General features: G+C 44.2%; 1 protein-coding gene across 1 annotated transcript in view; it reads right to left on the bottom strand.

Moving 5' to 3' along the window:
- Positions 1-26,299, bottom strand: part of LOC311224484 (glycerol kinase-like) — a 95,701-nt gene that overhangs the window by 29,410 nt on the left and 39,992 nt on the right. The window contains exons 8-10 of the mRNA XM_084309499.1: positions 25,135-25,201; positions 19,931-19,966; positions 6,138-6,205 (exon numbers count right to left, since the gene is read on the bottom strand). Of these exons, the coding sequence (XP_084165625.1) occupies positions 6,138-6,205; positions 19,931-19,966; positions 25,135-25,201 (171 nt within the window). The remainder of the gene's footprint in view (positions 1-6,137; positions 6,206-19,930; positions 19,967-25,134; positions 25,202-26,299) is intronic.

Raw genomic sequence — 26,299 nt, 5'->3', positions numbered from 1 at the left:
TTGATATGGACATGTAGGCTAGCCTACCAAACCGCTTGATATGGACATGTAGGCTAGCCTACCAAACCACTTGATATGGACATGTAGGCTAGGCAACCAAACCACTTGATATGGACATGTAGGCTAGGCAACCAAACCACTTGATATGGACATGTAGGCTAGCCTACTAAACCACTTGATATGGACATGTAGACTAGGCAACCAAACCACTTGATATGGACATGTAGGCTAGGCAACCAAACCACTTGATATGGACATGTAGGCTAGGCAACCAAACCACTTGATATGGACATGTAGGCTAGCCTACCAAACCACTTGATATGGACATGTAGGCTAGCCTACCAAACCACTTGATATGGACATGTAGGCTAGCCTACTAAACCACTTGATATGGACATGTAGGCTAGCCTACCAAACCACTTGATATGGACATGTAGGCTAGCCTACCAAACCACTTGATATGGACATGTAGGCTAGGCAACCAAACCACTTGATATGGACATGTAGGCTAGGCAACCAAACCACTTGATATGGACATGTAGGCTAGGCAACCAAACCACTTGATATGGACATGTAGGCTAGGCAACCAAACCACTTGATATGGACATGTAGGCTAGCCTACCAAACCACTTGATATGGACATGTAGGCTAGGCAACCAAACCACTTGATATGGACATGTAGGCTAGGCAACCAAACCACTTGATATGGACATGTAGGCTAGCCTACCAAACCACTTGATATGGACATGTAGGCTAGCCTACCAAACCACTTGATATGGACATGTAGGCTAGGCAACCAAACCACTTGATATGGACATGTAGGCTAGCCTACCAAACCACTTGATATGGACATGTAGGCTAGCCTACCAAACCACTTGATATGGACATGTAGGCTAGCCTACCAAACCACTTGATATGGACATGTAGGCTAGCCTACCAAACCACTTGATATGGACATGTAGGCTAGCCTACCAAACCACTTGATATGGACATGTAGGCTAGGCAACCAAACCACTTGATATGGACACGTAGGCTAGCCTACCAAACCACTTGATATGGACATGTAGGCTAGCCTACTAAACCACTTGATATGGACATGTAGGCTAGGCAACCAAACCACTTGCCCTACATATGATTAGTCTTCTCCAATAGGACTGGTATTGGACACCACAATATGCACAATACACAATATTGGGTACAGGTAGATACTGTTGAATGAAGTCGGGTACAGCAGGTAGTGTCACAGTTCCTACCTGGCTACTCCCTCCCTCTCTCTCTCCCTCTCTCGTTAGTCAGGTATGGAATGCAGGTGTGCTGCCGTCAGCGTAGCAGCTGATTGACGTCTGTGTGGGCCAATTACGTCAGTGATATAATAACCCCACACCGCAGATGTCATGATGAGCTGCCAGATGGTAACTTCATATTTCCCAGTTAGTCGCGTTATTCTGCTCTCTCTCGTATAGTTCTCTAGTCCATTGTTCTCCGACCGTGCCTAACCCTTTGTTGTCCTCCTTTCCCCACAGTCCTACCTGGCTCTTCACCCTGATCTCTGGCTCTCGATAGATGTGCTCTGACCCCTGACCCCTGACCCCCTGCCTGCCTGACAACTCTCCTTGCCTTTTTTTCCCGGAACGTATGAGGACCTGTACCCGTTTTGACCCCTACCTGGCTGACTACCCTGTACCCGTGTATCGACTCCTGCCTGTCTGACTCTCCTGTCCCGCGCATGTCCCTGGACTGTACGCGTATATTTCTCTCTCCCTTGTGCTTCTCAAAATGATTATTTCCTGAATAATTAATAAGAGGTAGATAGTCTGGGCGGTCAGGTGGCGTAGCGGAGATTGCATTCGTCACCAACACCGGAGACGCTGGATTCGCCTGTTCGAATCCAGCTCACAGCTCCGGGGTTGTCACCAGCTTGGCTGGCCGTTCACACTAATACAATTGGCTGTATTAGAGGGTGGGAGAAGCTGGCGGGGTGGGTCCGGGTCGTTGTAAACAGCGACTCCTACAGTTCGGTCGGGGCGCCTGCTAAGCGCGGATAGGATCTAAGTGGGATAGTGTGATCCTTCCACATGCTACGCCCTCTCAGTGAGAATCCGCGCTGCCAGGTGAAAAGAAGCGGTTGATTGGCTGGACGTGTGTCGGAGGAAGCACGTGATAGCCTCCACTCTCCCAGACCGACTGTGGGGGGTAAGTGCGCAGCGACCAGGAAGGGGATTCGGAATTGGCATAACGACTAACATTGGGATGGGAGAAAATCGGAGGAAAAAGGAGGGGGAAAAAGATCAATAAAAAATAAATAAAATAAGAGGTAGATAGTGAGTGAAAGCCAACTCACCAACTTGAATCCCCATCTCTGGGTCAAAGCCACATCTACGTCATCACATCATAAACCTAGAACCCACACCTAGACCATAAACCTAGAACCAACATCTAGACCAGGGGTTCCCAAACTTTTCAGGCCGCGACCCCCAAATAACGGTGTTACTATTATAGGAAGTAAAAAAAATCTATTATTATTATAATTTTTTTTTTAATAAGTGGAAATGTATGGTTGAAACATGCAAACGTTCAAACGCACACACACTAATAAGCATTGGAGGCTTTTAACCAGGGCCGGACTGGGGAAATCATTCAGGCCAGGAAATATAGTGCAAAATATAGCCCCAGTCAGGCCACTTTTTGAGCAGGGGGTCTGGGGGTCCCCCACCAGGACATTTCTTGTTACAAAGACTTCATTTCCTGCATTCTGGTGCAGGAATTTTTTTATTTGTAAAAATGCCAGTGTTTGTGATGGCATCACAAATTATTGTTTATAACCATTTATATTCATGTCATTTTTTCTTATTGTGTTGTTAGTTTAGTTTCATAAATGTAGGCGGTGATGTCGGTGACATACATGTGAGGTACAGAGGTGGGCAGGCTGGATTCAGTGGGGGGGGGGGGGGTGTCAGGGGGAGGGGCCATCGTTCCGGCGGTTCGATCCGGGGGAGGGGGGGCTTTGCGTGTTGTGGGATTGGTGTGGGGGGGTGGGGTGGGGTTTCCTGGGGTCCTTGGCGGGGGGCCATTGAGGCGTGGTGCTTAGGCCTTCTGCGGGCCTGGGCTTGGGGCTCTCGTGGGCCGGGGGTCTGGCGGTCGGGCGGGCGGGGGTGGGTGGGGGCTCGGGAGGCTCGGCTCCGCGCATGGTGGACCAGGATATGGGGGTGTTCTGTCTCTCGGGGAGGAGGGCGGGAGGGAGGGGTTTCTCTCGGGGGGATCAGAGCGGCTGGGCTTTGCCCGGCGGGGCCCTGTGTGTTGGGGGGTCGATGGGCGAGGGGTGGGGCTCTCGGGGGCATGGGAAATAGCGGGCGTGGCTCGGTGGGGGGGGAGTCCCCTATCCTTTCCTCTACGGGGCCTGACCCAATTGATTCAAGGGACCCATGACGCTGGGGGCCCGGCTACGAGTGCAGCGGCCTGGGATATGGGGGGCTCCAATGGGCTTAACTCAGGGGGGGGGGGGGGGGGAGGGGGGGGTGTACGGGGGTCTGGATGGCTGAACGAGGCCATATTCAAGGGACCCATGTCTGTATGTTGTTATGTTATGGATGTCACTGTAAATATTGTGTTGTATGTAGGGATATCCGATATTATCGGCCTACCGATATTATCGGCCGATATCGGCATTAAAATGTGATATCGGAAAATATCGGTATCGGTTTTCAAAAAAAGAAATAAAACATTATATATATTTTTTTACATTTCTATAACCTTTATTTACCCAGGCAAGCAAGTAAGAACAAATTCTGATTTTATTTATTGTCAAAAGTATGCATAATGTTGTGTTAATTCCACAACAAGAGATATGTAATGTTAATTACTTGAAATTATTCCATTTTTTGGGGGGGGGGGGACCCTGCATATATCGGTATTGGTTGATATCGGTTGATATCGGTATCGGAAATTAAGAGTTGGACAATATCGGTATATCGGTATCGGTAAAAAAGCCAATATCGAGCATCCCTAGTTGTATGTCTATAAATGTTAAATAAAAATGTAAGTAAAAAATAAAAAAAATAAAATAAGAAACAGGCTAGCATATGTATGATTAGCAACAACACTGATTTTGATGGATTTTCTGTTTTTTTGTAATGTCAGATTGAAAAAAATACAATCTTTTATTCAACTTCAGCCCTGATCATAACACCACATATTCATTTTATAATTCTAACCATTTAAATGCCAGTGTGTGTGATGGCATATATTTGCAATATATCAAATGCAAAGTAGATTTTTCTGGGGGGGATTATTACAGGCTAGCAATGCATGTGTCAATGATTAGCAACAACACTGATTTTGATGGATTTTTTGTTTTTTGTAAGGGTCCCGCCTCCACCAATCACATGCGGCTCCCTTTGTGTGTGTGTGAGAGCAAGAGAGAGAGAGAGAGAGCGATAACCTGGTTGTTCCCCACCTAGGTTATCTAACTATTCCGCTGCTGCAACTAGAAACACTGGTCTGGCCTGCTTCTAAGTTCAGTGGCCTGACTGCATAACATTTAAAAAAAATATATATTGGATAAAAAAATATATAATAATTAAAATCATCTGGCGACCCCCAACCCCCCCCCCCCCCCCGCGGCGGCTCGCGACCCCCAACCCCACTTTGGGAACCCCTGATCTAGACCATGAACCTAGAACCCACACCTAAACCATAAACCTAGAACCCACATCTAGACCATGAACTTACAGTAGAACCCACAGCTAGACCATGAACCTAGAACTCACAGCTAGAACGTAAACTAAAGGCAACAAGTTCATTTGACAGTCTGATGTTGACCCATCATGTCCCAATGTTGTTAGCAGAATATTATAAACTGCATCAAATATTTTGCTATATCCTTTTAGGGGAAATGTGGACAGTGAGTTTACCTGCTCAAACCTCTACCAGCATCCGATGGTTATGAGCCAAATGACAGCTTGTTACTGATCATTCCAGGTTAAGGTTAACAACTTCAGGCCAGGCACCTGGCTTGGCCTTTTCTCCATTACAATTAGAGTAATTGAGGGGTGGGGACCATCTGATCTTAAACTGCAAACATTCTACCTCTCTTACATTTGATCTCTTTTCCACATTCCTTTTAAGAATGGGGCTTTGGATAAATTCAAGCCAGACAACACAGCTCTCAGACAGGTCACACAGGCTCTTGACCTTGAACAAGGTCTTCTAATTTAGACGTGTCTCTCTCTCTGATAAGGCTGGGGATTTTGAATTAGCAGTAAAGAATTATAAATCGCCATACAACACTTGAAAGGTCTATTAATTATCGTCTTTCAAAATACTCCTCAAAACATACTTTTAAGAAAAGGCCTTTTTTGATTATATTCAAATTATCTTATTATTGTATTATTAGATTTTACTTTGTTGTTCTGTAAAACCCTTTGCAACTGTTTTTGAAAAGTGCTATACATATAAAGTGTATAATTATTATTATTATTCTTCCTGCTGGGGAACAGAGGGTTCAGAGAGTAAAGGTCAGGGGTTGTGTGTGTCTTTATAACCTTATCATTTACAAGTTAGATGGTCATTCTGTGTTTTTCCACTCATTCCCACGTTCTTGTGAGTCTCAGTTGCTAGAAGTCAAAGGTCTTTCTCCAGATAATGAATTGACCAATCGTTTGTCTCAGGGAAGCAACAGTTGTGATTGGAGGATCAAGAGGAGGGGGCAGGGTGTGAGTAAATAAACAAATAGTTGTATTTGTCTATACTATGGTGAAGATTCCTGGGAGTGGGAGGGGTGTTTGGAAGGAGACCATGTTTCTACATAATCTTCACATCTTTCTTGATACCGTAGCCTTCTCTCTGGAGTACCTTCCAGCCTCCTTGCTGCTGCGATACATGTTGATATTTGGTGTTTGTATCACTACTTGGCTGTGAGCCTTTTTTATTTTTGATTATACAGTACAAACTTTGATTGGACCCCAACACAGTAAATCATGTAGTGCTGCTTACACATCAATGCAATTTCTCAGATTCTGATTGAGTTCTCATCTGAAATGAATGCAGCACATGCATTAGGAAGATAAATGAATACATTAATAAGTACATTATATGATGACAACAGTTTCTACAGGACAGTTGAGGGTTAGAGGTCTTACGTGTTTTTGGTCTGACCATCCTGGAGGCACATCTGACCGACCAGAGCGGCTGACTGGTCACCTAGACACTGAGACACCAGGAAGAAGCCCCCGTCAATCACACCTCTTGACAAGGAATCAACCATGCATGCATGTAAACCTATTGATTGTACAATAACTATTTATTAACAATAATGATTGTGTATTAACTCGAATCGATTGACTGATCGTCAAGTTTTTTTTTGCAGATGATTCAAGTTCAAGTTCAAGTTTGTTTATTATTTGTCACAACAAAATATAGAATACTTTATGATGAAATGCTTGTTTCTGTATGAGCCCATGAGAGTGTGCTACATACAGTAAAAAAGGTTATTAAGAAGTAAGTAAATGAAAGGAATGTTCAGTCAACATACATATATACAATATAGAGTAAAATGAGTAACAGTGAGTGAGGTACAATGCAGAAATGAGATACAAAACTTAGGGCAGGGTGCAAATGAGGTATGAATGTAGTGCAAATATCTTTAATAATAGATCAATATAAAGTGTGTTAAAGTGTCTAAAGTGAGTGGTAAGGTGAGTGTTTGTTTAAAGTGAGTGTGTACGTGTGGATGTGTGTGCAGTGAGTGTAGATGATGGGTTGTTACATAGTGTCATTGTCATTGAGCATCTGATGGCCTGGGGATAGAAGCTCCTTCTGAGTCTCTCTGTACCGGCCAATGTCTTGATTTAGTTGCAAGACATTTTAACACTGTGTTTGAAGGTGTACTTGGTTATGTAGGACTACTGATGAAGCTTTGATATATTGAAAAGACTGAGAAAAAAAAAGATTGTTAAATGTTTATTGCAATAAGATGTAGGACCTGATAAACATCTTGCTTCTTCCTATTCCTTATCAGATAAGAGACTGCTTTTTTGTTTTATTATTGTATCTTACTTTATTATTTTTCTTTTCACAGCTAATTATCCTTGTATTGTTATTTCTAGATTATTTTATATTGTTTGAAATAAACCATTAATTCATGCACTGTTGAGCACACACCCAATGATGGGTGCACCCACACTGCTATTGTTTATTCTTCGGATCCCCATTAGTTGCAGCCAAGCACAGCTATGCCCAATGTACCAAGCACAGTTATACCCATTACCCAATGTACCAAGCATAGCTATACCCATTACCCAATGTACAAAGCACAGCTATACCCATTACCCAATGTACCAAGCATAGCTATACCCATTACCCAATGTACAAAGCACAGCTATGCCCAATGTACCAAGCATAGCTATACCCAATGTACCAAGCACAGCTATACCCATTACCCAATGTACCAAGCACAGCTATGCCCAATGTACCAAGCATAGCTATACCCAATGTACCAAGCATAGCTATACCCATTACCCAATGTACCAAGCACAGTTATACCCAATGTACCAAGCACAGCTATGCCCAATGTACTAAGCACAGCTATGCCCAATGTACCAAGCATAGCTATACCCAATGTACCAAGCATAGCTATACCCATTACCCAATGTACCAAGCACAGTTATACCCAATGTACCAAGCACAGTTATACCCAATGTACCAAGCACAGTTATACCCAATGTACCAAGCACAGTTATACCCAATGTACCAAGCATAGCTATACCCATTACCCAATGTACCAAGCACAGTTATACCCAATGTACCAAGCACAGCTATACCCAATGTACCAAGCACAGTTATACCCAATGTACCAAGCACAGTTATACCCAATGTACCAAGCACAGTTATACCCAATGTACCAAGCACAGTTATACCCAATGTACCAAGCATAGCTATACCCAATGTACCAAGCACAGTTATACCCAATGTACCAAGCACAGTTATACCCAATGTACCAAGCACAGTTATACCCAATGTACCAAGCATAGCTATACCCAATGTACCAAGCACAGTTATACCCAATGTACCAAGCACAGTTATACCCAATGTACCAAGCATAGCTATACCCAATGTACCAAGCACAGTTATACCCAATGTACCAAGCACAGTTATACCCAATGTACCAAGCATAGCTATACCCAATGTACCAAGCACAGTTATACCCAATGTACCAAGCACAGTTATACCCAATGTACCAAGCACAGCTATACCCAATGTACCAAGCACAGTTATACCCAATGTACCAAGCATAGTTATACCCAATGTACCAAGCACAGTTATACCCAATGTACCAAGCACAGTTATACCCAATGTACCAAGCACAGTTATACCCAATGTACCAAGCACAGCTATACCCAATGTACCAAGCATAGTTATACCCAATGTACCAAGCATAGCTATACCCATTACCCAATGTACCAAGCACAGTTATACCCAATGTACCAAGCACAGTTATACCCAATGTACCAAGCACAGTTATACCCAATGTACCAAGCATAGCTATACCCATTACCCAATGTACCAAGCACAGTTATACCCAATGTACCAAGCATAGTTATACCCAATGTACCAAGCACAGTTATACCCAATGTACCAAGCATAGTTATACCCAATGTACCAAGCACAGTTATACCCAATGTACCAAGCATAGTTATACCCAATGTACCAAGCATAGCTATACCCAATGTACCAAGCACAGTTATACCCAATGTACCAAGCATAGCTATACCCAATGCACCAAGCACAGTTATACCCAATGTACCAAGCATAGTTATACCCAATGTACCAAGCATAGCTATACCCAATGTACCAAGCACAGTTATACCCAATGTACCAAGCATAGCTATACCCAATGTACCAAGCACAGTTATACCCAATGTACCAAGCATAGCTATACCCAATGTACCAAGCACAGTTATACCCAATGTACCAAGCATAGCTATACCCAATGTACCAAGCACAGTTATACCCAATGTACCAAGCACAGTTATACCCAATGTACCAAGCACAGTTATACCCAATGTACCAAGCATAGCTATACCCAATGTACCAAGCACAGTTATACCCAATGTACCAAGCACAGTTATACCCAATGTACCAAGCACAGCTATACCCAATGTACCAAGCACAGTTATACCCAATGTACCAAGCACAGCTATACCCAATGTACCAAGCATAGTTATACCCATTACCCAATGTACCAAGCACAGTTATACCCAATGTACCAAGCACAGTTATACCCAATGTACCAAGCATAGCTATACCCAATGTACTAAGCACAGTTATACCCAATGTACCAAGCACAGTTATACCCAATGTACCAAGCACAGCTATACCCAATGTACCAAGCACAGCTATACCCAATGTACCAAGCACAGCTATACCCAATGTACCAAGCACAGTTATACCCAATGTACCAAGCACAGCTATACCCAATGTACCAAGCACAGCTATACCCAATGTACCAAGCATAGCTATACCCAATGTACCAAGCACAGTTATACCCAATGTACCAAGCATAGCTATACCCAATGTACCAAGCACAGTTATACCCAATGTACCAAGCACAGCTATACCCAATGTACCAAGCACAGTTATACCTAATGTACCAAGCACAGCTATACCCAATGTACCAAGCACAGCTATACCCAATGTACCAAGCACAGCTATACCCAATGTACCAAGCACAGTTATACCCAATGTACCAAGCATAGCTATACCCAATGTACCAAGCACAGCTATACCCAATGTACCAAGCATAGCTATACCCATTACCCAATGTACCAAGCACAGTTATACCCAATGTACCAAGCACAGTTATACCCAATGTACCAAGCACAGTTATACCCAATGTACCAAGCATAGCTATACCCAAGTTACCCAATGTACCAAGCATAGTTATACCCAATGTACTAAGCTTCTAAGCTTCTCTCCCAGCCCTGACCATGAATAACCATATAGGCCTAACATTACAGAAAACAAACAAAGAAAACAACTAAAATACATTGATAATAATACTGTAAATTATTATCAATATCAGGCTAAAATGGGGTAAAATCAGTATCTGATAATTTCCTCCATCTTTAAATCTCACACAAAGAGCTAACGGAACGTAAACCAATCCCGGTCACCCTCTTTATCTGGGAACGCCCCCAAACCCAACTTCGGTCACGCCCCATCTTGCGCGGCATTCTGGATCTTTACTCACAGCCCCACCAGATTTTGACGTCGAAAGGTAGGTGATATGAAATCATACTTAGAGTATATATATCAAATGTCATGAGTATTCATCTATATTTAGTCATCTAAAGACTACTAGATGTGAACGTTTGTACCACTGTGACGTTATAATTGTTCGAATGTGTTCGGGGCAACGCTGTTTTCCAAGTAAAAGTAGCATCCTGTTCTTTAAACATGAACTCCCACTCGCCCCAAGATGAAGTCAGATCGTTTGTTTATGTTTCTAGCATATATAGCCAGTGTTTTGTCTGACGAAATGTGTTGTACATTTGTAATCTTAAGAAGAGATCTAAGTTTGTCTGAAGTGATGAACTGAGGTTGCGCGAAAATAATCGAGAACAATTGTCACGGGGAAAATAATGAACTGGTTTTCTCTCTCTCTCTCTATCTCTGTATAAAAAAACATCTTTTTTTGCAGTAAATCCACAGCTAAAGAGATTGGTTTTATCGGGTATCACAGTAGCTAAAAAGCTGATCGCATCACGCTGGTTTCAACCGGAAAAAATGTGCCGGAAAGTTTGGTTTCTTACATATCTCGATGTGATTTATCAAGAAATATCTACAGCAAGAATTCTGGGTCTCAATGAATCCAAAATGTCAATGTGGTTAGAAGTGGTGGAGAGAATAAAAGCTAGCTTATAATGGTAGTGTCTGGTTAGGAGCGAGGGATAATGGAGGTACTATCCAAAGAGGGGTCCGGGAGGGGGGGGTTCGAGCTGGAGCATATGTGTGTAGGTTTTTAGATAACAGGTATTAGGGGTATATCCTGAATAAGACATTGGTATAAATGGTAATTTCGTTGGATATACACTGTATATTAATGCTTGTGTATCTTATCGTGTGTTGTCATGTTTGTTTATATGTGTGTTTAAAAAAAAAAAAAAAACATCTGAGGCATAATGATAATAATAATAATGACTTGGATTTATATAGCGCTCTTCACTGACCCAGAGCGCTTCACAGAGTCCATTATTCGTTCATACACAGTCATCCCGGTGGTGGTAAGCTACAATTGCAGCCAGAGCTGCCCTGAGGCAGACTCACGGAAGCGTGGCGAATAATCAACGCCTACGGCCCCTCCGACCACCACCAACATTCATTCACATGCATACACATTCATACGAGGCAAGTAGGTTAAGTGTCTTGCCCAAGGACACAACGGCAGTGGGATGGACATGGGCTTGAGCGGGATTCGAACCACCAACCCTTGGATCATTGGACAACCCGCTCTACCCCTGAGCCACGCCGCCCCACAGAGTGACATAAAGTCCAGAGACAGCGCAGCACAGACGGTAGGTTTGTTTTATGGTTTGAAACCGACCCCAATAGCACAACACAAGACAGGTATGAGAGTAAGCCAAAACAGGGCAATATTTATTATATAACAAAAAGCGGCACAGTCCCTTTAAGGGAGAACACAAAAAACACTAGAGTCCATGAAATATGAAAACTGCGGCACTGTGCCTTTAACAGGCGAACAGGCTAAGGGACTAGGGGCACTGGAGAGTGGGACAGGGACAGAGGCCCGGAGAGGCGGGCTGGAGACGGGGACAGAGGCCCGGAGAGAGGGGCTGGGGACGGGGACAGGGACAGAGGCCCGGAGAGGCGGGCTGGGGACAGGGACAGACGCCCGGAGAGGCGGGCTGGGGACAGGGACAGAGAACCGGAGAGAGGGGCTGGGGACGGGGACAGGAATCCAACGGCGGAGGCCGGGCACGGGGACCGGGGCCCGACGGCGGAGGCCGGGCACGGGGATCCTCTTCCGTCCCTACACCGAGTAGGGCTCTGCTGCTCAGAAAGGAATCCTCCTCCTCCTCCTCGGATGCTGCAGACGGGCAGCGCAGAACAAAGGGGGTCCCAGGGGACCGGGGCGAGAACACACGCCATCCTCCCGTGGAAATAGGGAGCGATGGCGAGCCGGGGTCCGAGGGAGAACACGCCATCCTCCCGTGGAATAGGGAGCGATGGCGAGCCGGGGTCCGAGGAAGAACACGCCATCCCCCCGTGGAATAGGGAGCGATGGCGAGCCGGGGTCCGAGGAAGAACACGCCATCCCCCCATGGAATAGGGAGCGATGGCGAGCCGGGTTGACGTCTGGAGTGGGAACACCGGAGTCCTCCCGTAGAGAATTAGAGAGCGAAGGCGGTGTCCCACTCCAGGCACACGGCGACAGGTGGTGATGGCTGGCACGTCGTCTCAGGAAACGGCAGAACCAGCGTACAGAACCAGCGTACAGATGGTAACGTACAGAACACAGAACGACCCGACAAGGACTGGAGGGGAGTCTGCAACCTAAGTACTCTCCCGATCGCAAACTCCCAACAGGTGCGTGAAGGTAGGGGAACAAGAATGTCCAAAGGTGGGGGCTGGTGAAGAGTAGGAGACAGGGAAAAGTCCTCGCAAGGGTGGGGGCTGGTGAAGAGTAGGAGACAGGGAAAAGCCCTCGCAAGGGTGGGGGCTGGTGAAGAGTAGGAGACAGGGAAAAGTCCTCGCAAGGGTGGGGGCTGGTGAAGAGTAGGAGACAGGGAAAAGTCCTCGCAAGGGTGGGGGCTGTTGAGGAGAGTAGACAGGGAAAAAAGGTCCAGGGACAGGCGAATCCTCACAGCTTGTTTGTTTCTCTACAGTTGAATGGAGGTGTGTGTGTGTGTGTGTGAGGCTGCCATGCTGAACTGGGTGAAGGTAAGGTTGTGTGTGTGTGTGTGTGTTTGCATGTCTGGTAATATTTCAGCATAATCATTTTGGTTTCATGCTCATTCATATTCAAGTTAATTAACAATAGGCAAGATGTTCTTGATACCTTCCATTGTTCTTCATCTTTTCATCAGAATTTCACTCATATCCAACAAACCATAGCAATAAACTAAATTCATCATTGAGGTCAACAACCTCCTTATCCATATTCAAAAAAACTATTCAAATCTAATTAAATTTCATCATAAATCACTCACATAAGTTCCCTCCTAGCACTGTTTTTTTTAAATAATGTGCTAAATAAATCAAATAAAATAAACTCGTCAGTCGTACAATAATAATAAAGTTCATATTATTTTACTTTCTTGTTTAAAATATTTGTGTGTGTTTGCAGAGCATGCCTAATATCCGGCAAATGCGGAAGAGGGAGAGGAAGGTGCGCCTGTGGGCCCCGGAGGCTATGGACCAGGCCATCGCAGAGGTCAGAGCAGGCAGGTGGAGTGCGAGGCGGGCAGCCACGTTGTTCGAGGTCCCTAAGTCCAGCCTGATCGACCGACTCAGCGGAAAGGTGTCTCTGGCCTGCAACATCGGCCGGAGCACCTATCTTACCCCTGAAGATGAAAGTTCCCTGGTGGAGTACTGCTTGTACTCTGCCAGTTATGGGTTTCCGCTGACGAGGTCGCAGGTCCTGGCCCACGCCCTGGCCATCTATAACCTCCGCCACCCAGGGAACCTAAAAACATCCCTTGGCCAGGGGTGGTGGATTAATTTCAGGGAGAGGCAACACCATCGCCTCACGATCCGGATCCCGGACACCATTGACCGTGGGAGGGCAGCCAGCGCCAAGAGGGGGGCCATAGAAGAATACTTCAAGCTCCTCACCACCACCTTGGAGGAGCACGGGCTGAGGGAGAAACCCCGTCATATTTACAACTGTGACGAGACGGGGTTTCAGATGGACTCCAACGTGGGACGAAGCACGCCTACAGGCAGGCCCAGGGAACCAGGGAACACATCACGGTCCTGGCCTGCCTCAACGCGGCTGGGGAGGACGTCCCCCCTTTTATTATTTATAAGGGGGGCTACCCAGGAGGGCCCTACAATAGGGAGGTAGTCCCCAATGCCCTCTACGGGAAGTCGCCAGCGGGGTACATTGACTCAGAGCTTTTTTTAGGAAGTGGTTCACCGACCACTTCCTGAAGTATGCCACGGAGGAGCGCCCCCTGCTGCTCGTGATGGACGGTCACCAGTCCCACCTGGATCCAGAGCTGGTCCGGACGGCACAGAGGGAGAGGGTCATTCTCCTGGGCCACACACCTCTCACATCCTTCAGCCTCTGGATGTGAGTTTCTTTGCACCCTTGAAGGCAGATTTCTCCGGGCTTGTGGGAGATCTGTCGGCAGTTAGCCGCTCCTTCATGATTTCTGTTCAGAGACACCTACCAGAGGCAGAAAGATCGGAGGGTGGTGGTGGCTGGCTTCAGGAGGTGTGGCCTCTACCCTCTAGACCCTGCGGCTATTGATTGGTCGCGGGTCATGCCGTCTGCCCCTGCCACTCCCCCTGCATCTCCTGGTGCCAACTCTGCTGTTACCCCCCAGCCCAGCCCCCGTGCTCCTAGCCCCCCACCCAGCCCCCGTGCTCCTAGCCCCCCACCCAGCCCCCATGCTCCCAGCCCCCCACCCAGCCCCCGTGCTCCCAGCCCCCCACCCAGCCCCCGTGCTCCAGTCCAGGACTCACCCCCGAACCCCTACCTCAACCACCCCCTTGTAACAGCAGGGAGGATCACAGCGGACCTGGGACAACTCCTGGCCCAGATAGAGTTCACCCGAAGATCTGGAAAGGTCAGGAGGAACACCACCAAGGCCCGCCTGCTCACCGCCCAGGAGATGACGGATGCCATCGACGAGACAGAGGACCGCGCCGCCCGCGCCGAGGCAGGAGCTCTGGCCAGGGCAGACCGACAGCGGCAGCGGGCTGAAACATCAAGGACTCCCACAACCTCCTCCCGTACCCCATGTGGCGGCTCTCTCCCCAGCCGCAGAAGAGGAGTGTCCCCCCGGGCCGCTCCCACCACCAGCTCCGGTCTTGCCATCGCCGGCCCTCAGCCTCAGCCTCCATGCCCCCCTCTTCTGCCTCCCACAGTCTGCTGCCCGCCTGTAGCCTCCACCAGCACTCGCCTGCCTGCTTTGAGAGGGGAAGATCACCACCCCTCCACCTCTTCCTCCCCAACAGCCATAATGGATGGTATTTACTTATTTGTTTTCTTCTAACAGTTATTTGGGAGACAGCATTCTCAGTTAGCAAAAAAAAGTATACATTTTCATATGAATAAATAATCATGTTTTATTGTTTCTTAACCATTTACTCAGAGCCGGCAGTCCCACCGCAGTCCCACCGGGTGTCCCAGCCAACTTCCTCTCCCTCCCACGTAAGCTTTTTCAAACAACTGTGAAAAAAAACACGATCTACAAATGTCCATGGCCAAAAGGAACCGGAAGAAAAACTCTTATTGTACCTGCCCCTACGGCCTACACACACACACAGTACACTGATAGACTGTTCATAGCGCAATATTTACCAAACCAAACAAAATTAATTTTTTGAGTGGTGCTCCCTTTTTTGTGTCTGCAGCCTCCTGTATTCCTGGACCATCAGGAGCATCGACGTCCTCCTCCCACGCCAGACCCACGACACCCATCGGCATGTTACTTATGTTTTTTGAGTTCGTCAGGGCAAACTTATGAATTGTTATTTATTTTGTCAAAAATGTGCTGATTTTATACAAATTGCTGTGGGGCACTTTGAACTGTGGTCCATGTGTGAAAAGTACTATATAGATAGTTATTCATATTTATTATTGGTATATTGTAATCAAGCAGCGTCATAATAATACATTTCTTTTTAACTGCAGGTCACTCCACCAAGAGGCAGAAGCTGGGGACCTGGGAGTGTGGCCGGTGTAGAGAGGCGAACCCCCCTGTGGACTCTGAGGGTTTGGTGTCGTGGGTCCAGTGTGACAACTATCACAAATGGTTCCACACCATCTGTGTCCAGTGGGAGGAGGAGGAGGAGGAAGATGCTAGTTTCTGGTGTTACTGGTGTTTGGATGAATGAGCGTATGAATGAAAAAATTTATAAATATGTATGGTGTGCTGTAAATAGTTGATATTGTTCTAAGTTATGTTTATTATATTTTTTATATATTGTTTATAAAATGTTATGAAGTGCTGGCTGTTGAAAACACATGTACTCACAAATGTTAATGTGACAAGTGATTGTGATTAATATTTTGTTTGTTAGACAAATAAAATGGGGATGTTGTTTGCTCCTGAGATGAGATGGTAGACAAACGCTTTATACACTACCTTCCAGTTGACAGTAGATGGCAGCATTGATTAAAAGGATGAAAACAGGTTCAAACTAAAGAACTACAGATTCCAAGATCTTTTTTCACAGTTCACAGGTCAGCAGGTCAGTAAAAGGTGATGAAAATGCGATCTGAACACGGGAGCGTTAAACTATGAATGCGCCCTCACATCACCTCTACAGTGACCGTGAATGGCCACCTAATTATCATAATTAAAGTGCATCATTAGCATTATGTTTGTTGTCTAAAGGGAACCAAAATGGTACAATTTAAGTTTTTAAATGTTATCCGCATATATAGGACAAATAAAACAGCGTTAATTTGTAAAAAACTCCAATGAAAACGGCGCAAGGTAGGTAATATTCGCTATTGTTATGCAAATGTAATAGAATCCTATAAAAAGGTGGACGCATTTGGGCACCATGACGTGTGACACATGTCAGAAATCAAAGCAAAATAACTAGATGTTCTGTAATCTTCACACATAGAGAAGGACATCAAATCTCCCTAATGGAGAAGCATGTCTCATCACAATGGGTCTCATTCCCGAACGAAGTTACGACAAAATATTTCGTCAGATTTCGGCCCATTTAAGACATATTAGGGCTGGGAGTGGGAGTCCCCAAACTTTCCTGAGATCTTATTTGATCGTGGCTGAGAGCAGATTTAAGAGTGCTGAGGAGCACACTTAAATATTATGCTCTCAGCCCACGATCAAATCTCATGATTGATTGACTAATTTAAAATGTTATTATAACTTAACAGACTGTGTTCTCATAGTGATTCCTTCACATCAACGCTACAGGCCTCATTGGAATTAATTACTTAATCATAATTAAAATAAATATGACAATATTTGTACGATAAGAAATTACGCATTTGATGTCGGAAAAATAAATAATATGGATTCATCTGATCACAGGGCAGCTGGATTAACCATATCTGAACCAGCTATTTTGGACAAATAATTACTCAGATATTCAAACACAATTATGCAATTATTGTGAAATGATTGAAAATAATAATAATTGAATGCCTTCTGTGGAATTTGTATTTCTTATTTGTTACACATCTGTTTTAATGATTAATTATATACATTTGAAAGAATGCAGGTCAACATGCAATTTATCCCATTGATTGGTATACAATGGGACAGACCTTTGTTTGATTGATTGATTGTTTGAAAACTTTATTAACAGATTGCAGAATGGGTACAGTACAGTACAGCTCAATTACATAAGGGGATGCAGACCAGAGAAAGAATTTCGTCTTGTTTACATCAGGGTCCCCCATTTTCAATTCATCAGGACATATATGACACACATGACACAGATAGACAGTACTGCTACATCTATACATTTATGACATACCAGATTTGCAAATACAGTACTGTTTGTGATACAAAAAGAGTCCAGAAAAGAGAGTAAATTTGACGTAGAAACTGTTGGAGGAGGTTGGGTAGGAGGGGTGGTAGACTTACACTGTACAAGCAAAACTGTACATTGGAATATTGACAAAACCATACTTGGTCATTTACTGTACATTGGAGGGGGTTGATATAGCTATAAACCTGCATTCCTTCGAATATATCATTAATCAATTAAACTTATTGAAATACACTATATAGCCTATACACCAACACTGAAATGACAGTGGATAAATAAATAAGAACTAAAGCTAATCGGTGGAAATAGACTGCATTAATATTCCATAACAAGTCTTGTGTGCGCCTACGAATGAACAGTAGCCTATAGGCTTAATTATGGAATAATAAGCCATACTGCGTTCATTCATTACGCCCGCCGTAGGCTATATATATTATATGTCATTCATTCATTCATATACAGTACTGCGCGCGCATGTGTGTGTGTGTGTGCGCTGCGGCAGGTGTGTACCGCGAGCTGTATATGATGCCAATACATTCATCTAATCTAGTTTTGATGGGCGCAAGCGTGATTACGAAACCTAGCCGCATTTCTCGGAGACGCTCTCTGATTGGCACTGACTGACGCTAGGTTTCGTAATCACGCGGCTCGCAAAGCACTTCCGCCATTCCATTTCACACAGCTGCGTCACCAGTTGCCTTATAAGGAGCTATGGAGGCGTTGTTTTGTATGCAAATGAGCTGAACGGGAACGCGCTTTAGAGTTTAAGACAGAATGCCATTCTCCAGGTGCGGTTAGGTGGCGTAGCGGAGATTGCGTTCGTCACCAACCCCGGAGCTGTGAGCTGGATTCGCCTGTTCGAATCCAGCTCACAGCTCCGGGGTTGTCACCAGCTTGGCTGGCCGTTCACACTAATACAATTGGCTGTATTAGAGGGTGGGAGAAGCTGGCGGGGTGGGTCCGGGTCGTTGTAAACAGCGACTCCTACAGTTCGGTCGGGGCGCCTGCTAAGCGCGGATAGGACCTGAGTGGGATAGTGTGATCCTTCCACACGCTACGCCCTCTCAGGGAGGATCCGCGCTGCCAGGTGAAAAGAAGCAGTTGATTGGCTGGACGTGTGTCGGAGGAAGCACGTGATAGCCTCCACTCTCCCAGATGATCTGACTGTGGGGGGTAAGTGCGCAGCGACCAGGAAGGGGATTGGGAATTGGCATACGACTAACATTGGGATGGGAGAAAATCGGAGGAAAAATGGAGGGGGAAAAAGATAAAAAAAAAAAAAAATGCCATTCTCCAAGCAGATATGAGATAATATAATTTGTGCGACCTTTTCAGCCACTTAAGACATATTACCAGCACGTTCAGGACTCAGAGTGTACTTGTCATAGATTATGTCTCAGTGGTTCCAAGATAAGTCTTCCAGAATATATATTTGAAAAAATTTCGGGAATGAGACCAATGATGTTTATCCAAGGACCCAAAACGAATCTATATTGTAGTAAAAAGTAATGGATTACATCCATATTTGAGATCAGATCATCCCCTGCCTACAAAAACACAAACTCACCACAACAACAACAACCCACAGCCAACACAGCCAGAGCTCTTTCCAACAAACGCCCTCATATCTACAAGAAGAGTGTAGACATTGTGACTGTCCATCACCTCAAGTACAACACACTGCACACCAGGCACGTGCAGAGGGGGGGCTTTGGGTACCCAAGCACTTGCCCATGTGCCCCTTCCTTGATGACCAAAGTGCCCTTTTTTGGCAAGGCTTTTTTTTTTTATAATTATTTTTGTAAAGAGCAATGCCCTCATCAAGAATACATTTTATAATATTATAAATAAATATTTGAATGCCTGTCTGTCTGAGGTGCATGGTTTTCTGTTATGTTGCGTGACGCGTCGCCCTCCCTCTTGGAATGACGGGCCCATTAGCCAATAGAAATCTATAATACATTTTGATAAATCCCAAACTATTCTAAGGCATACTCATATAGTATGATGCAGTTTGTTGTAAAATTCCGTGTTACATTCTCTGAATATTGGTTGCTAATGCTATAGTTTGGCTGGTTATGTTACGCTGTAGTTGGTGTTCTAACATTTTGATACATGTGCCCTTACATTTGAGCACCTGCCCCTCTAAAGGTCTCTGCGCGGCCCTGCACACAAACAAACAGCTGACATGACGGGAACATCTTCTTACCCCCGAGATTGGAATCCCTGCCAGAGAGCTGGACTTCTAGAAGAGGAGAACAAACAACAACAAGGTGTTTAGATGTTGAGGAGAAAGTTGAGATCATCTGTTCAACTTCACTCTAAAAGCAACACTGCTATTTTAATGCACCTTTATTAGCCAAGGAGTTAGCACAACAAGAGTTCCAAATGTATGGAATAATAATAATAGTAATAACAATAACAACAACAACAACAACAATAATAATAATAATAATCATAATAATAATAATAATAATAATAATAATAATAATAATAATAATAATAATAATAATAATAATAATAATAATAACCTTTATTTGTATAGCACCTTTCATACAGGCAGCCCAAAGTGCTTCATAGCAGTAAAATAGACATAAAATGAGCATAAAATAGACAGAATAAAGCAATGCAGAGAATAAGAAAAAGGGTAAAAGCAATGCAGGTAATAACAATACAAATATTGGGTCACACAGTTTAACACAATCCCGCCCAAGAAAGGATATATCCGTGTTTCGATTCCATGCTTAACACTATGGCGTCCGTTCACGAGTATATACGTGTTTCGATTCCATGTGTTGTGGTCCAGAGCCACGAGTATACTCGTGACAAGTTTTTATTGTTTTATTCCATATTCATAACGCTTATTAGGTCCCCGATCCACTTGCAGGATCTTTCCACATATTTGATTTTCGAAACATGCAGTACCGGCCAGATCCGCTTAGGGGCGCCATCGCTCCACTGCAGTATCATTGTGGGGATTTAAAAAGAAATTGCTTTTACAGTCCTGTGGGCGGATCATAGAGCCTCGATTCCAAACGAAGACCCTCCATCTTTGATCAGCTTGCCGAACGTATTTTTCAGCGTGGAATAATGGGATTTATGATTAGCCAATGTACATCGATCTACCAGAATCCGATGACTGGTGAGGAAATGCTGCCGGCGATCACATGGCCTGACGGTAGGATAATATTACCCCAAATTACAGCTGGATTGGACATTGTTTTATAACCTAACGTGATAGACTACTGACATTGGCTATCTGAACGCACACTCTATTGCTAATCAATAATACTGATCGGCGTTCCCCGCCACCTCATCCATAGATGCTCTGTAATAGTCCGGATGCTACGCAGTTTGTTTTATTTCATTCGTATATATACAGCAGAAATGGCGTTTGATATAACGGCGCCAACGTTTAGTCTTTTTTGCAGCCTCCTGAAGAAAAGCCTAGACGAAAAGCGCGATATACCTTATATTCACGACGCTATAAAATGACAACCAACCGATGGATCTTTATTTTCTTTAAGCCATTATGAAGGCACGGTTTATGCACTCAAGTGACAATGAGAATGGACAGATAGCAATACTATAAATGATATATATGGCTCTTAGAAAGTACATCGGTTTGTTTACAATCCTCTGTCCTCTGAGGCCTAAATCGCTGCAAGACTGCGGTCGCCATAGTGTTAAAGGACCGAAGGACGGATATATCCGTGGCAAGTTGTTTTGGCTTTTATTCCATTTTAATAACCTATTCAAGGTCGCCGAGCTGCACTGCAGATGTACCCTACTCTTTGAATTCGACAAAGTGCATTACCGGCCAGATCCTCTTAGGGGCGCTGTCGCGATAATGCAGTGTGCCCTGTGGCTGAACGGTGCATTATTTTTTTGGACCTTTCAATGGAGTTTCCAGTTAGCTGGATTCTGGATGTGCAGCCTGTAGCTTGGAATACGTTTTGGATCGTGGATTTCACTATGCAATAAGGGGATTTATCATCAGCCAATGGACATATCGATCTACCAGATGGCGATCGATAACGGGGAAATGCTCGGGGGGATCCAACCGGCTCATGGTAAGATCTTTTTCACGTAAATTACAGCCTGATCGGGCCTTGTTATGATACTCAACCAGCCGACCAGCGTATGTGGCTACTTAGACGAACACAGTTATTGGTAATCAATAATAAGAAACGACGTCCCCCGCCCCCCCCTTTCATGCATACATGCTTGAGGATCGTGCCGATCATATGCAGTTTGAGTTTTAACTGTAGCTTATGTATAACGGAAATGCCATTGGATATAACGTTAGTAGCTATTAGCCCTTTATCTCGCCTTCCAGGAAATATCCTATCCGGAATCCCGTATAACGCTTATATTCATGGCGCTATAAAATTAGAACGTATTGATGAATTTTTTTTTTCTTTAAGCCATTTTGAAGGGACGGTTTATGGTCTCAATTGACAATGAGAATGGACAGATAGCAATACTATAAAGTATAGATTTAGCTCTACAAACAGCCCCAAGTCTGTTTACATATGCTGGTCGTCTAGAGTGATATTAGACGCATCCCAGTGGCCGCCAATGTGTTAAACCCCTGTTAGATGCAATCCTACCTTGAGGGGAGGGAACAGATGGTGGAGGTAAACGGTACCCTATCCCCCCCCCTCACAGTGAGCTGTGGTGTTCCACAAGGAAGCATACTAGGACCGCTACTGTTCCTAACATGTCGTCAGCTTGTGACTGCAACTTGTTCTTGTTCACAGACGACTCAGCCCTGCTGGTCTCTGACAAGAACAAGTTACAGATTGAAAAAACCCTCAGCTCGGAACTAGGCAAAATCCGCATATGGCTCGCTGATAACAAACTATCATTACACATGGGCAAAACAGAGTCCATTCTCTTCGGTTCAAATAACAAACTCAGCAAGACCGACGGCTTCTCAGTTACAGTGGGTGACAATATTGTCACAAGGAAAGATGAAATTACCTACCTGGGCTCCATCCTAGAGGCTAATCTTTCCTGTGACAAAATGGCATCCAATGTAATAAAAAAAGTCAACCAACAAACTCGATTCTTGTACCGGATCTCCTCTCTGGTAAACAAGAATACCCTGAAGACTCTGGCAGGAGCACTCATTCAAGGGTACTACGACTATGCTTGCACCTCATGGTACCAAAGCACCTCAAAGGCGCTAAAAACTAAATTACAAACATCTCAAAACAAACTGGTCAGACTACTGCTTGACCTTACTCCCAGAACCCACCTCACCCCTGCCCACTTTGACAACCTAGGATGGCTTAGAGTAGACGACAGAGTACAGCAACTTGCAATGGGCCTGGTCTACAAGATACACTACACGACCAAGGTACCCATGTACATGTCAAAATACTTCCCAAAGGTCAGTGAATACCACAATCACAACACCAGAGGGAGCTCCACAAATCATGTTAAACCCAGATTCAGCTCAAACAAGGGACTAAACACGTTTTGCAATTATGCCACATCAATGTGGAACGCCCTACCCAAAGCTGTAAAGGAATGTGAATGACTACCCACTTTCAAAACCACTCTCAAAGAACACCTACGGGAGACTGCAATTCGAAACTGGCCCCTGTAAATGTCCTAACCCAACCCCCTCCAATGTACAGAAAATGACCAAGTATGGTTTTGTCAACATTCCAATGTACAGTTTTGCTTGTACAGTTGTACAGTGTTCCCCAACCACCCCTCCTACCCAACCCCCCCCCCCCAACCACCTCCAATGTACAGCCCCCCCCCCCCCCCCCCCCCCGCCCCACCCCCCCCACCCATCCAACCCCACCCCACCTACCCAACCTCCCCCAATGTACAGTTTTTACGTCAAATGTATACACTCTCTTTTCTGGACTCTTTGTATCACAAACAGTACTGTATTTGCAAATCTGGTATGTCATAAATGTATAGATGTGGCAGTACTGTCTATCTGTATGTCACGTATGTTATGTCCTGATGAATTGAAAATGGGTGACCCTGATGTAAACAAGACAAAAGTCTTTATCTGGTCTGCATCCCCTTAACAATTGTGTGTATTGAGCTGTACTGTATTGTACACATTCTGCAATCTGTTAATAAAGTTTTCAATCAATCAATCAATCAATCAATGGTCATAAGACACTTTAGTTTGAAGTTACTTGATTGGTTTAGTCTGTTTTGATTGATTATCCTGTCATTAGTTTGTGTCGTTATCAGTCTTTCTGATTGTCTAACAGACTATAACTTTTAAATATATTTGTCAGTATATTCTCAAAAGCCTTCTTAGGGTCTTAGGGCTGGGAAATGCTGGGGCCAAGCTCCTGTCTCAAAGACAATGGAGATATACTTTGCACTGTGGATTAGATTGTACAGAGCTTGACCCCATCGACTTTGCATTGGCAACTGGCACTGTTTTGTGGCTAACTAGCCAATAATGAGGAACAGCACGCATTGTGTTCAGAAAGAACTCTACCAATCAACAATAATTTGGTAAGTGGCAAATAGGGCCAGGGTTCCAAAAAAACTGAACTATCCCTTTAAGTGTGGGGAAAGTGTGGCGTTGGAAAATTGAAGAGAGCAGAGAGATGGCTCAGAGATTCAGGTCACCCGTCTTTGGGACAGTGAGCAGGCGTTTTGGGGACAAAGCAGTGTAACACGAGCTGGGAGGAGCCTAAGGAAAGTGTAACACAAGATGGGAGGAGCCTAAGGAAAGTGTAACACAAGATGGGAGGAGCCTAAGGAAAGTGTTGTTGACCTCTAGACAAAGAGTAAAGTACACGTTGCAAAAACAACTGACATAGTCGACAGGGATTTGGTGCTCTCTGCCAGCGCTATTTAAAGAGAGAGGACTGACCTGTTTTGCTGCGGTGTTGCTCTACGCTAAGACAAGGGCATTTTTCAATCAATACCATTTCAACCTAAGCATGTGTGGTTTCTCAGACAGAGATTGGAAATGACATTTGGCACAAGAGAGATACTTGCTTAACAACCTCCTTTACAGTTCAGATATGAGGAACTCTTATGAGTCTTCCTGTTGCTCATCCCCTGCTTTAGAAGAGAACATTGGACCATATCAGGCCATGTCAGCAGTTTATGGTTCCACTTAGATTTGATTAGAATCGACCTGTCTTGAATAGGATGGGGGGGACACTTTCACTGGATTTTTTTTTGCTAGGGAACAGTTTGGACACCAGTGTATTTACTGTCAACTATTATATCAGCAAACATTGCAACAAGAAATAAACGTGGGTCTTTTTAGAATGCTATTGCTGTCACTTTGAAACCGTCTAAAATATGTTGACTGGCAAAGATTTTCTATAATTGTTTTTATAAAGAAAATAAATCAGCACACAAACTTGACAAACATACAAGTTAGGCCAGGAGGCTTTCACAAGAACTTACCATGTAACCATATATTTCAGAGGAGCTTTTGACTTGGGGGAGAATTTCCATGGGGATATCAAAGTACCTATAAGCAGCAACACAATTAATCATACAACACACTGCAGAATGTACAGTGTGTGAAGACCATAAAAAAAACATTTCATAGCATCATAATGTCAGAACCCCATTCATTGTCTATAGAGTCACCCCAGGTTTTACATCCCAGTGACATCACAGATTGGAGAGTTCTCTCTCTGATGTCTAGCTTTAGGAGAGAGTGGTGCGTGTTCACAGATACTGACTGAACTGTCCTGGGGCAACAGGAACATTATGTAAATTCTTTAAATAGATGGCATTCGCCTTTAAATAGCATTGTGTAACTACTCAGTTCTTATAGAGTACTTTAGAGTACTGGTATCAGGCCAATAGGGAGGTGTGTGTAGTGGTGACGTCATTGTTGTTTCCGGACCGGTCCACCTCGCTTGAAATTGCAATGTATTTCCAACGGACACATTTCTAAATCGTCTAGTTTAAAACAAATAAAGCATGAACATTGGCATGGTGTACCTTTCTGTGTGTATTCATCCACAATCTATAGCTCAACATGAAACAATTAATCGAAATATAATTACGTATAATTTTATTTCAACCATAAAATGCTTAAACAATAATGTTAGTGATAGAAGGGAACTCATTTTGTGCAAAAATGGAAAGCCTGCCAATGTCCATGAGGCAGAATTATTACAATAGCCGATAATACATTTTCCTAATGATAAATCCTTATATGGGTGGACCGCACGGGAAACTAAAGTGACGTCAGACTACACCTCCATATACTCAATAATGGTGCCGGTACCCCTATGGTAAACAATACATATTGATATATTGCCCAACGCTACTCTGCTTTATGCAGTAGTGGTTTGCTGTGCTACATTTCCAGCCATAGGCCTATCAGGAACTGTAGCAGGACTATTTAATTATATAAACTATATAAATATGTGTCTTATACCCAAGCTACATTCATGAAAGCTACAATGTGTAAACATTTTTATCAGATTATTTTGTTAAAAATGTTCTCCAAAACATATGACAACGTGCTGAACATGGCCATACTGGCTCACAGTCTACTAGGGCTGTCAACGAATATTCTATGTTCAAATTAATAATCGAATTGTTAAAAAAA

This window comes from Notolepis coatsorum (assembly GCF_963971535.1).
Source record: "Notolepis coatsorum genome assembly, chromosome: 3".
Taxonomy (NCBI): Eukaryota; Metazoa; Chordata; class Actinopteri; order Aulopiformes; family Paralepididae; genus Notolepis; species Notolepis coatsorum.
Note: the sequence above shows the minus strand (reverse complement) of the source record. Positions and strands in the feature narration are given on the sequence as shown.